The sequence below is a fragment of the Cynoglossus semilaevis genome, chromosome 10, assembly GCF_000523025.1.
Source record: "Cynoglossus semilaevis isolate Cse_v1.0 chromosome 10, Cse_v1.0, whole genome shotgun sequence".
NCBI classification, from domain to species: Eukaryota; Metazoa; Chordata; class Actinopteri; order Pleuronectiformes; family Cynoglossidae; genus Cynoglossus; species Cynoglossus semilaevis.
The window spans coordinates 741,189-752,063 of record NC_024316.1 but is presented as its reverse complement, the minus strand read 5'-3'; the positions used below and the strand labels follow the sequence as shown (position 1 = coordinate 752,063).

General features: G+C 37.3%; 2 protein-coding genes across 3 annotated transcripts in view; both read right to left on the bottom strand.

Moving 5' to 3' along the window:
* Positions 1–3,614, bottom strand: part of pnpla1 (patatin-like phospholipase domain containing 1) — a 5,550-nt gene extending 1,936 nt beyond the window's left edge. Inside the window, exons 1-5 of the mRNA XM_008317910.3 lie at positions 2,866–3,614; positions 2,197–2,429; positions 999–1,064; positions 696–911; positions 544–604 (exon numbers count right to left, since the gene is read on the bottom strand). Coding sequence (XP_008316132.1) covers positions 544–604; positions 696–911; positions 999–1,064; positions 2,197–2,429; positions 2,866–3,073 — 784 coding nt within the window. The 5' untranslated portion in view covers positions 3,074–3,614. The remainder of the gene's footprint in view (positions 1–543; positions 605–695; positions 912–998; positions 1,065–2,196; positions 2,430–2,865) is intronic.
* Positions 3,615–3,807: 193 nt separating this feature from the next.
* Positions 3,808–8,661, bottom strand: etv7 (ETS variant transcription factor 7). Of its 2 annotated transcripts, XM_008317911.2 has the most exons (8): positions 8,451–8,661; positions 8,145–8,215; positions 7,693–7,857; positions 7,414–7,596; positions 5,381–5,494; positions 4,919–5,061; positions 4,576–4,676; positions 3,808–4,459 (listed from the first exon to the last, which is right to left on the bottom strand). In XM_008317911.2, the coding sequence occupies exons 2-8, from the start codon at positions 8,209–8,211 to the stop codon at positions 4,270–4,272; spliced, it is 963 nt and encodes a 320-aa protein (XP_008316133.1). In that variant the 5' UTR covers positions 8,212–8,215; positions 8,451–8,661; the 3' UTR covers positions 3,808–4,269. The 2 variants fall into 2 exon arrangements, with proteins under 2 accessions (XP_008316133.1, XP_016891138.1); XM_017035649.2 differs by lacking the exon at positions 8,145–8,215.
* Between the last annotated feature and the right edge of the window lie 2,214 nt (positions 8,662–10,875).

Sequence of the window (10,875 nt, the reverse complement as noted above, 5' to 3'; positions counted from 1 at the left end):
ACGCTCTTCTTACCATCGTCACTGCACCCATTTGAATATCATTACTAATCATAACTGATTCAAAAAGCACAGTAACAGTGCAATTTTTGACCCTCTCGTTGACTAGTTTTATTTTAAGAACATACCCCACGAGCGCCTTAGGTAGTCCAGGGGTGTCTATTGTACTTTTGTATATTTATATTTATATTTATAATTTTTTTCATATTAATAATTCCATCATTTTGGCTTAGTAATAAAAAAAAATAGGGTGAAACACATTCATTGACCTGCTGTTATCTTTCTGCTTCAGAAAAATACAGAAAAAAATTATATTTTTTTTAATCATATTTAGGAATATATAATACATATATATTATTATTATTAATTTATATTCTTTAATCCCAGACCTCTTACTATATAGCCCATAGACAATTCGAGACAGGAATAGCAACAACTATCTATTGAAATTCAACTAAGAATTGAAATTCTTTTGAACGGGCTCTAATAAAAAGCTTTACTTGTATTCACCAGAAAATGAAGTCCCTTATTGAATCCATAACCCACCGTTGCGCAGCAAAAAGTCAATGGTGTCTTTGTAGCCTCTGTCAAAAGCCTGTTCCAGGGTCTGGACGGAAACAAGCAGAACCAAAGTGGATTTCACCATTGACAGCATCAGAGTGAATGTGACTTATTCATCCACAGCCATGACAACTGACCTCCAGGCCCAGAGGGTAGAGAGCGTTGATGATCCTCACACTGTTGGCCCTGTTACCCTTCAGTGTCGAGCCACTCACCACCATGTCCCAGAGACAGGGAGAGTCTGCAGGACAGATATCCGTGTCTCCGGAGAACGGAGACACGGTCAGTGTGTCTCTGCTGCAGGGTGCCGGAGGAAAAGGCTGCATGCTGCTGAAACCTCCGTCTATGTAGTACTGAGAGGACAGGGACACATGTACACACGTCATGTTATGTAGAGTTCATCATAACAGAAAGACTCAGTCCAAGGACAAAATACTGACCTCTCCTCTAAAGGACGGCGGTTGGAGACCGCAGTAGCCCGGTACAAAACAGCTGCACAGCAGAGCCTAAATAACAGATGAAGGTAAGTGGTCTAACCAGGTATGTCAAACAGAGTTTTTAGATACAGAAGACAAATATGAACCCTTACTGTGAAGAGAGGCAGCTGCTGAAGTCACAAATACAGACCTCCCAATATGATTAACCAATAAACAAACAACATTTTAACTACAAAACCTGAATATTTCTAGAGTTAACTTGATTGAAAACATCTTTGTACCGTAATTTACGGAGTAGTGAACGCACCTGAACATACGGGGCAGTGGTGACTGCACCCTACTAAATTTAAAAACAAACAAAAATAATAATTTTACACACTTTTCTTTAAGCCACTGGTGTCCATGATGTAACATGGGATATTTACACAGGAAGATGTTTCCCTTTTAATTAAATAAATGTTTGTTTGTTTTTTCCGAACAGTGCCTGTAACACGGCTAGCTACATGTTAGCTCTTTCCTGCTTCGACGCCCCGACCGTAGTTGGAATGTACAGGAGAGACATAGTGATCTGCTCCAGAGCTAAAGCTAACATTAGCTCCCGGGGCTAACTCCCTTCACTTTGTTCTTGTCCGCAGCAGAGGTGAACAGAAACAGGGAAGTTGGGGTCTTTATTATCAGCCCCACCGACCACAACAGAACATAAACAGAGTTTTAACAGCTCCTGTATAACCAACTCACACTTCAACACGACAGGGCTCAAACTGCTCTCAACTTTCACTACCGTTCTCTCGCGCGCGCGCCTCACGAGCATATACGCACACAGCCATTCACAGACAGATATACGCTACTAGTATAACACACATTAGCCTACCAGAAAAGTCGTTGATTACTAGCGGTATGAACTTCGTTAGCCCGCAAAAATCCATAAATTAGCCGCATGATTGTTAAAGCCACATTGTTCAAAGCATGTGGAAAAAAGTAGCAGAATTACGGTATGTTTGTACACCAGGGCTAGAGCGTTCTATGGTACGGTAAGGTTTGCTAAATAGTCCGTGCCATTAAATGCGGTCAATCAAAGAACTAGGAAAATGTCGTTGATTGTTGATTTCTGCTCTGCTTCACAGTTTCCTGGACCGCTTATTAAACACATATCTTTTGTTTTCGTTGTTCACGTCAGTAAAATGAGCCAAAAAAAACCGACCTGAAAAACTTCGTGTCTGCTCTGATACTCGGTGTTAACCACATGTTTGCCATTAGATAGACAAGTCATGGCCACGGCCAGCCGACCATTGGCCAGCACATGAGCGTCGGCAGGAAGATATTTGGTCAGAACCCGCCGTAGCCAATGGAACATGTTGCTGGAAGGACTGAATGGGCCCAGAGGAATTTTCCTTATCTCTTTGGCATGGTGAATGATTTCATCTCTGATCAGAACTATAAAAAAAAAAAAAATACAGAAAGACTTTATTAGTTTGGAATGTTAAACGATGTCAACTTGTGTTTTGTTAAGAATATAAGGAAATAATTTTGATTAAAAAATTGTCACCAATATTTAAAAAAAAAATGTCTTGTGTACATTTTTAAAAATACACAGAAGTAGTATGTGCAGTACATTTGATCAATATCTGGCTTATCTTAACTTTTTTCACTTTTCAGAATGTTTGTAAGATTTGGTCTCACAGGATTTTAAATGAAATGATGATGGTTTTTTTTGCATGCAACTGAAACAGGGAGAATAAAAATCTCAGGTAAAATTATTTTTTTTCACTTGAATGAAGACATTTATATGTAGACAAACAGCTGTAAGTTAGTGATGATTAAGAGATCGTCACAGTTTCCCCGATTAAGTGTAATTTCTGGTTTCACTTACTGGGACTAACTTCGCAGACGATGACTGCAGCCACCAGAGAACCAGCAGAAGCTCCCAGAACATACGGCGCCGTTTTCAGGATCCAGGGAACGTAAGTCAGGAAACACTGAGTGACTCCTAACTGGTATGTAGCCATGAATCCAGAACCAGAGAAGGAGATGGATGGAGCCTGGTTACCATAACGACAGGTAAAGCCACTAGAGGCCATTGTGTAGCTTAACTGATGAGAGTTTTTAGCACAAATATCATCCGCTGATGTTGACAGAAAGCCAGGGTGAAAACATGACAGTGTTAATAAAGACCTGTAGATTAGACACAGTGTTAGTCTCTCTCTCTCTCTCCCTTTTTCTATCAATGGATGTATTGATGTTTCTATTCCTGAAATAAAAATATGATTTTGGTTTGGTGCAGTTCAGCCTGACTTCAGTGACATGTGATTCTTCGGAGAAATAAAGTAACAAGCTGATGCATTAACACTTTTACCCCAACCGAAGAAAAGAGCGTGGCTGATTTGAGGGCATCAGGAAACACACATTCTACATTTTATATAATCAGAAATAATGGGAAGCTTTAAGGCTAAACACCAATCATTTTATTTATCACGTTATTTAACTTTGATTTTGCTTAAGCCCATTCTTCAGAACTGAAGTTACGTCCCTTTAGCTTTTATTCTCCGTTTAACTGAGAGACTAGAATGTAAAAATCATATAGAATTAGGGTTTTTTTTAAAAATAGAAAGCAATCCAAATTGTAATAATTAATTAATTTTATAATAATAATATTTAATTATAATTATAATTTTCCACCTTTGTCACCTTCTAAATGTCATGCTAGTTCATTATATAGAATAAAAATCTACAAAAACAAAAAGACAGAAGAATAAAACTATGATCTTTGCTGGGCAAAAAGTACCTCTCTAAACATGGAGATTTTTTTATTTTATTTTTTTGGCATTGACAGAATAAACTAATTGTGTCCTCTTGCTGAAACTTGACGATTGTTGTGATTGTTATGAAGTGATATCCGTTTTGGCTTTTCTTAAGGGTTTGCTCTGATCACGACTGACTCGGTGTCTAACTCTAACAGAATAAATTATTACAGGAAAAAAAAACTCTTTAATATAAACCAGCGATTTTTTTTTATATGTTTACTATTTACTGTTTTTACACGCAGACACAAGATGATCAAGTTAGGAATAAAAAAAAATCTCCGAATTAGCTCATGTCCTGTCAATATTTAGAAATATCACAGAAACCTCTTCGTCATATACATTTAATTAAGCATTTGTGTTCGAAGCTAATAATAAACTCATTTGCCAACTCTATGCTTTTTCTATATGGCGTATCTATATATTTTTAATAATACAAAATTCAAAGTTATTTGTAGAACGCGTAAAGGCGGTTTCTATCTGACAACAGCTCCATCTAGAGCACGTTTTGGGGAAATGCGACCAGCAGAAACCTCAATTCGGTCTTGGCTGTATTCCTCAGTGAAACTGGTCTCTTGGAAATCCTGGTCCCGAGGTGGACTGCATCCTGGCGACTCCGGCAGATCCAGCTGTAGTTTCTTGATGTCGTGAGGAAGTTTTAGGAATCTAAAGATGAAACGGAGGACGTAAATATTTAGTTGTTATTAAAAAGGCAACTAAAAGTTAGCCAGAATGACAAGTTAAGTCAGACAGAAGAAGAAGAAGAAACGAAACAAACCAACCTGAAGAGTAGTTTTTGTCCTTGTTCTTTTTTGATGATGTTGAGTTTGTAGTAGTGACGCAGAGCGCGAGACATTTTCTCATACGTCATGTGTTTTCTATTCTGTTAAAATCAACACAAAATGAAACACATAGTCATCCAAACAAACACGTACACGCAAACATTATTCACTATCGAGTCACCAGCCGCTAGGCTTGGACACAGCATATGATTGACAGGTGGCAGGTTATCCTAATTGCTCGTGTCTAGGCCTCAAAATGATTGAAAGAGAGCGAGGTCTAACAATCACTTCCTGTCAAACGCACCAAATCACACTGACCTCTGGTGGTCACCTGAATCCTTACCTTGTGGCGTCCCCACAGTTTGGCCAGCCCGTTTGGGTCGACTACCCTGAATACCAGACTGTCCTGGTCCTCCCAGCGAATGTAGTCCCGATAGCGTTGGTCACAGAGCAGTTGGTAAACGTAATCCCACAGAAGTTTGCTCTCTAAAGACGTAAATATTATATTTTGTTGTATTTTTTTATAGTTTCGAATTAATTTTAATTATTCATTTTTTGTAAGGGAAATTTACAGAATATTTTTTTAAAAAATTTTTTTTATTTTTTTTAAACCTATTTCTTTGTCTGCTCTTTATGGACCTGTCCGTGTGTGTGTGAGTTTTAATGACATTGGCCACTCCTAAAACACCTTATCTAGCATGAATGAAAAGTGATAGAAAAAAAAAGCTGACAGTCAATTAGTTGTTTTTTTGTTTTTGTTTTTTTCAGATGAAGTAATAACACACACACAAAAAAAAATCTGAACCTGGAATTCGACCGTCAGCTATTTGCAGATCGCTCTGGCGGGGGCCTCCGTTGGACAGATTCAGAGGCTCCTGAATGCAGCTTTGGGTCTGAGTGCGGGACATGGTAGAGACACCTGAGAGACAGACAAGTGGACAGTAAACACTTTAAACAGCATGAACCACATGTATATAGACTCTGGGGTTGTTTTTTTTTTTGTTTGTTTGTTTTTTTAACCTTACAATAATACAATAATAGAATATATTGACAACAGCTGACAACGCTGAAATAGTGCCAGAAATGCAGTGCAAGTCAGAGCAAAAGTGAAAGAAAAAGAGGATTGTGTCGTTATTTTATGGCTTCTGAAATAGATCTAAACTCTTGTCATATTTACGACCAGGAAGCGTTTTATTACCGCAACATGTTTTGTGATAAGTAAGAGACAGAAGAAATTAGCGTTAGTTACAAAGATACAGTATGTTCCTGCACAATGTGTTCTCGTTGTGTACACGTGACTTAGGAGGAAGTATATAACAGTAATGTACTGAGACAAACAGGTTTGGTCTGAAATAAAATCCACTGTCATAGATTTTGAAACTTTGAACCAGGGCTGTAATCTCCCAGTCGACTTGTCGATTTTTTTTATGTTGTTATATAACAATATAACAATATAACTATATATATATATTTCTTGGTAATTTCATTCGGAGAAATGTACCAAGTGCCAATGGGGTGTGTTTTTAGAGCATCCCGTAATCATTTTTCAACTTATTTCCTTTTCTGCACTCTTCTTGATCTGATTTGTACGGAGCCCCTAAAGTGACATGTGGGGGGAAAAAAGAAAAAAACGAAACGATATCTAAGACATTTTGCCACACACATACATACAGGGTAATACATCAAAATAACAAACAATCATGTACAGAACGTACGGTTGGGAAATCTAAGATATATGGTGAGCATTTAATGTAAAATATACCATATATCTATGTAGGATACCTCAGTTCGACACAGGAGGGCACTGTTGTTGTGCCCTCCTATCTCAACGACTGCGATAGGAGATGGACCAGTGTATTTCGTGACAACTTTCACGTAATTACGTAATGTCTGTGAAGCTCACTGAGTTTGCGTTTGTGCATGAAATGCGGTCTATAAATAAAATTCAGATTCATTCAGTTGAATTGTACTTTATGCTTGGCTTGAGGCATGCTGGGATTTTACAAATATTGGGCTCAGTGGACGCGATTGTTATTAGTATGCGTACTCTCACAAGGATGAGGAGGATGAAGGATGAGGATGATCAACAACAACAACAGCAACAGTGCCCTCCTGTGTCGAACTGAGGTATCCTACATTAACTAAATGCTCACCATATATACAGTACATCACGCATGCATTTCCGGTATCTTAGATTTCCCAACCGTACGTTTTTTTTAATGTAGTACCCAGTATGTATGTGTGGCAAAATGTCTTAGATATACTTTCTCGTGCGCACGAGATACGTTTCCCGCCCTTTCCCCCCCCATGTCCCTTTAGGGGCTCCGTACAAAAGACACAAGTGTGCAAAAATAATTAGGTCGAAACCAATTTGATATAAAGCAAATAGACTACTAGTCCTTATGATTCTTAGGCAGACAAGGCTACCAGGTAGCACCGGCAATTAGTCGATTTTAGTCGAAATTTCATGGCTTCAGTCGACCAAGACCTACCATGAACTGACAGTTTCTTACCTGAAACCTAACTCTGGAAGTAAAAATATCTGTTATTATCTGTTAAAATAAAAAATAAATGAAAATAGTGGTTTAAGTTAGGACAAAAACTGACCACAGGAGGGAGCAGTGGACCAGCGGCTTTTGTGTCCCCATCAGCAAAACCCATTGATTTCATCTGCCATCTTCTTGTATATATGGTTTAAAGTACACCGCTCATTTTTACTTTAAAACCTTTGTGTTCCAGGCTTTTTTTTTGTTTGTTTTTTTTTTTTTTTTTTGGGGTCAGTAGTCCCTAATTCAGCCACGCCATAACATCTAAAAATAGCTTTCCAACTTCACTCACCCTTCGTGTCTGCAACTGTTGTCGGCTGGGGTTTGATTATGATGTTAGAAGTCTTGAACTGGTAGCTGACTGGATTCTGACCCTGACCCTGGACAGTTTTTGGAACGGAGACATTTTGTGTGGGACTGAGAGGGCCGCTCCTGTAATGTTTTACACATTGAAGAATTTCATACAGAACATCCCCTGTGCAACAAAGAAGAAAAAAAAAAACATATCAGATAAAAAAAAAATTTCAGACATAAAACCTTTGTTTTTTGGCCATGTGATCCTTAGTTTTACCCGAGTTTGGGCTGCGGAGTCTGAAATCCTCTTTGGTGAGCAGACACAGGGCTCGACCGTTCATCTCGAAACATCCCTTCTCCAGTCGTTTCAGGGAATATTCCTTGTGAGCCCAGTGGAGCCAGTGAGTCACGTCTTCTTTGTCCCACAGACATGGATTTATCCCTGTTTAATGCAACGTAAAAAAAAAAAAAAAAAAAAATCAGAATATGTAAAAGAAGTAGAAAATAACCGAATCATTAAACGTTTAAATAAAATAAATACAAAGGAAAAGGATAGAAATGAAACTCACTCTCTCACTTTTATTATGTCACTTCTTTTTTTTTTTTCCGCAAAAACAAAATAACAGATTTGAACTTACTTGAGAAATGGTACAATATAATAATATACGTGATTTAACGACTGCAAGAATCAGAGAGAATCTACTGGTGTTTGTGCTCAAACAGACTCACTCAGTCTCCCAGGTAAATCCAAGAGATCTTCCTGTTGTAGAGGAGCAACTGTCTGTCCTGTAGACATGAGGCTACACACAGAAACACACACACACACACATTTTTTTTCCTATATATTCCTGTATTTTCACTGAGCTAGTTTACTAAGGCTTGCATGTCTTATACGTTTGTTTTTTTTTAAATCTTTTTTTATATTCATCGCGCATTCATACTTTCCTAATGAAAGATATATTCGGACGTAAATTTGTACGTATGTTGCGATGTTGTCCTTTCTCTTTTCTTTTTTTTTTTTTTGCGTTCACTTACCTGTAACCTTACGAAAAGACCCGGTACACAAGGTAACGCTCAGAATAGAAATGAAGCACAGGATAGGAGTGAAATCCCACAAAGTAGATCATGCGTGTAAGGAAAAAAGTTCGTTTTAAAAGTGAAAATGAGATTTGGACAAAAGAAGAAGCAAAACTTTCACATCCAACTCTTCCGGGAAACGAAAACGAAAGAAAAGCAATGGGAGTTAAAGAGGAGGGGAGAAAGGAGGTGGAGGACAAAGGGGAGAAGGATATATATATACTTCGAGAGAAAGAGAGTGTTGTTGACACGATAAACGACAGTGAAGTTCATAATACGTGATGAATACATTGTTAATTGATTATAAAGGTTACAATTGTTTGATTTAAAATAATGTAATAGAATAGACCATGTTTTTTTAAAGTGAAGTTTTATATATATATATATATATATATATATATATGTTACTGTCCGAAGCCTAGACAGAAACCGGAAGAGATTTGAAGTTGAATTTTTCCCTTAAGAACTTGTTTCATGACAAATAACCAAGAACATATTTTAATTATTCATAATAATCTCTTTATATTAAATTACATTTTTACCTCCTTTATTTTATACAATATTCTATGTAATAGATAATTCATATTTTTTTGAACTGTTTTGTAAATATAATTCTCACGGCGTGAACGAGAGGGGGCGACAAACGCTGCAAATAAATGCCCGTTCCAAAGAACCGATCTGTTTTTGACCAGCGTTTATAGAATTATTGTTTTGGTTTTATTGGTTTTGAGCTTTTCTGTGTTTGTTTTAAGCGGTTTAGGAGATCTTTTTTATGTATTACGTTAAACAGCAAGGTAAAATATTTGTATTTTAATATTTACAATACCATATGTTTGTACCTAGTAATAGTTGTTGTTGTTTTATTTTTTCGTGGAAAGATCCATGCAGTATTGTATACTGTTATGCATTCACTATTGGATACATTTCAATTCTATAAATTGCTCAAATACAGTGTGTGGTGACTGTTGTATGTGGAGGCTACATTGAGGTTGAAATTGCACTGAAACAGAATTTCTGTGTGACAATGACACAAACTGACCATAGAAAGCAGTGTGACTGACAGTTCATTATTTTTATTCAATCGCTGACCTTCTTCCCCTTCAGGGTCACAGAGATGCTGCAGCCAAACCCAGAAATTATTGAGCAAAAAAACATGGTCACATATACAGTAGAGATACAGCAGGGAAATGCTAATTAATAATTAGCCAGCAGTAGGATCATAAATTAAATGAAAAAGGAATGTTCCAAAGTTCAAAAAGTAGGAAAATGTGGTATATTATTGTAATGTATAGTATTATGAATAGGATAGAACTTCGACTTGGTGTTAAATGTCTTTGAGGACTTTCAAAATTGGTGATTTAGTACAAGTGTTAGCATAGGGCCAATTAATTGTGATCTCCTTTAGGCCAGGTTTTCATACATGGCATGAAAGATTTTGAAAACTTTAAATTTAAAAGAGAAAAAAAAACCCCTTAATTTAACATGAAACTCATTTTATTTAAATTAAATCTCCTTTTTATTTACCAAGTAAATTGTGGAAAACCAATAGAAAAAAACCTTTACAAAAGTACTTGATGTTGATACACGTTTTGGCCTGAAGATGGCAACATTTCATCCCTTAATAAAACACTCACCCCGGGGCTCACAAGGAATAGTTAACAAAAACAGTTTTCATGGCGATAAACGGAATAAAAAGGTTCCTTCAGTTTTTTAAAAACAAATTTCCACATTTTCTGATCATTTCCAGAAATGACCAAAAAAAAAAAGACACCGGTGTCAACAAACAATGTCTGAGTCCCATTCGGTTTATGTCTTTCAGAATAGTTTTGACTAATTCATCTTTATCTATTGTTAACAGTTGTTAACGCAATGTATGGCTAACATTTATGCTTTTCCTTTTCCTTTTCAACTACTGCCTATTTAACTTAACCGAGTTATTGAAGGCCAGTTAACTAAGTCTACGTAGTTCCTAAACTAAAAGTGCTGCAGAGATGGCTTGATGTGAAATGCTGCAAAAGAAAACCAGCAAAAATATTTCCTCTCTTCCCTCAACACAGTCTTTGTCAAAGTGTGTGTGTGTGCGCGCGCGCGCACGCGCGGGTGCGTGTGTGTTGTTCTGTTCTGCATGGACAAGAACATCACTGTTAACATTCCTCATTCTCATCAGTATCTCTCCACATGAACGCTGCTGATACTATCACACACATGCATTCATCACTCACACGCATGCATGAACACACACACAAACACACACACAGACTCTTCTGTCATTCATCTGCTTCATCCTCCGTTTCATTAAAGCTGGGGGTAGGAGGGATTATTAGGAGAACAGTGGATTGTTGTGTCTCCTCTGCGGGACAATAAAACCGATGTAGTCATTGTG

Excerpts from the sequence above, each read along its gene's own strand:
- etv7 (XM_008317911.2), bottom strand. The coding sequence starts at position 8,211 with ATGTCTACAGGACAGACAGTTGCTCCTCTACAACAGGAAGATCTCTTG. Across the intron at positions 7,858-8,144 it reads GGATTTACCTGGGAGACTGA|GGATAAATCCATGTCTGTGG; the intron begins GTGAGTCTGTTT and ends TGCATTAAACAG. Across the intron at positions 4,460-4,575 it reads GGACAAAAACTACTCTTCAG|ATTCCTAAAACTTCCTCACG; the intron begins GTTGGTTTGTTT and ends TTTCATCTTTAG.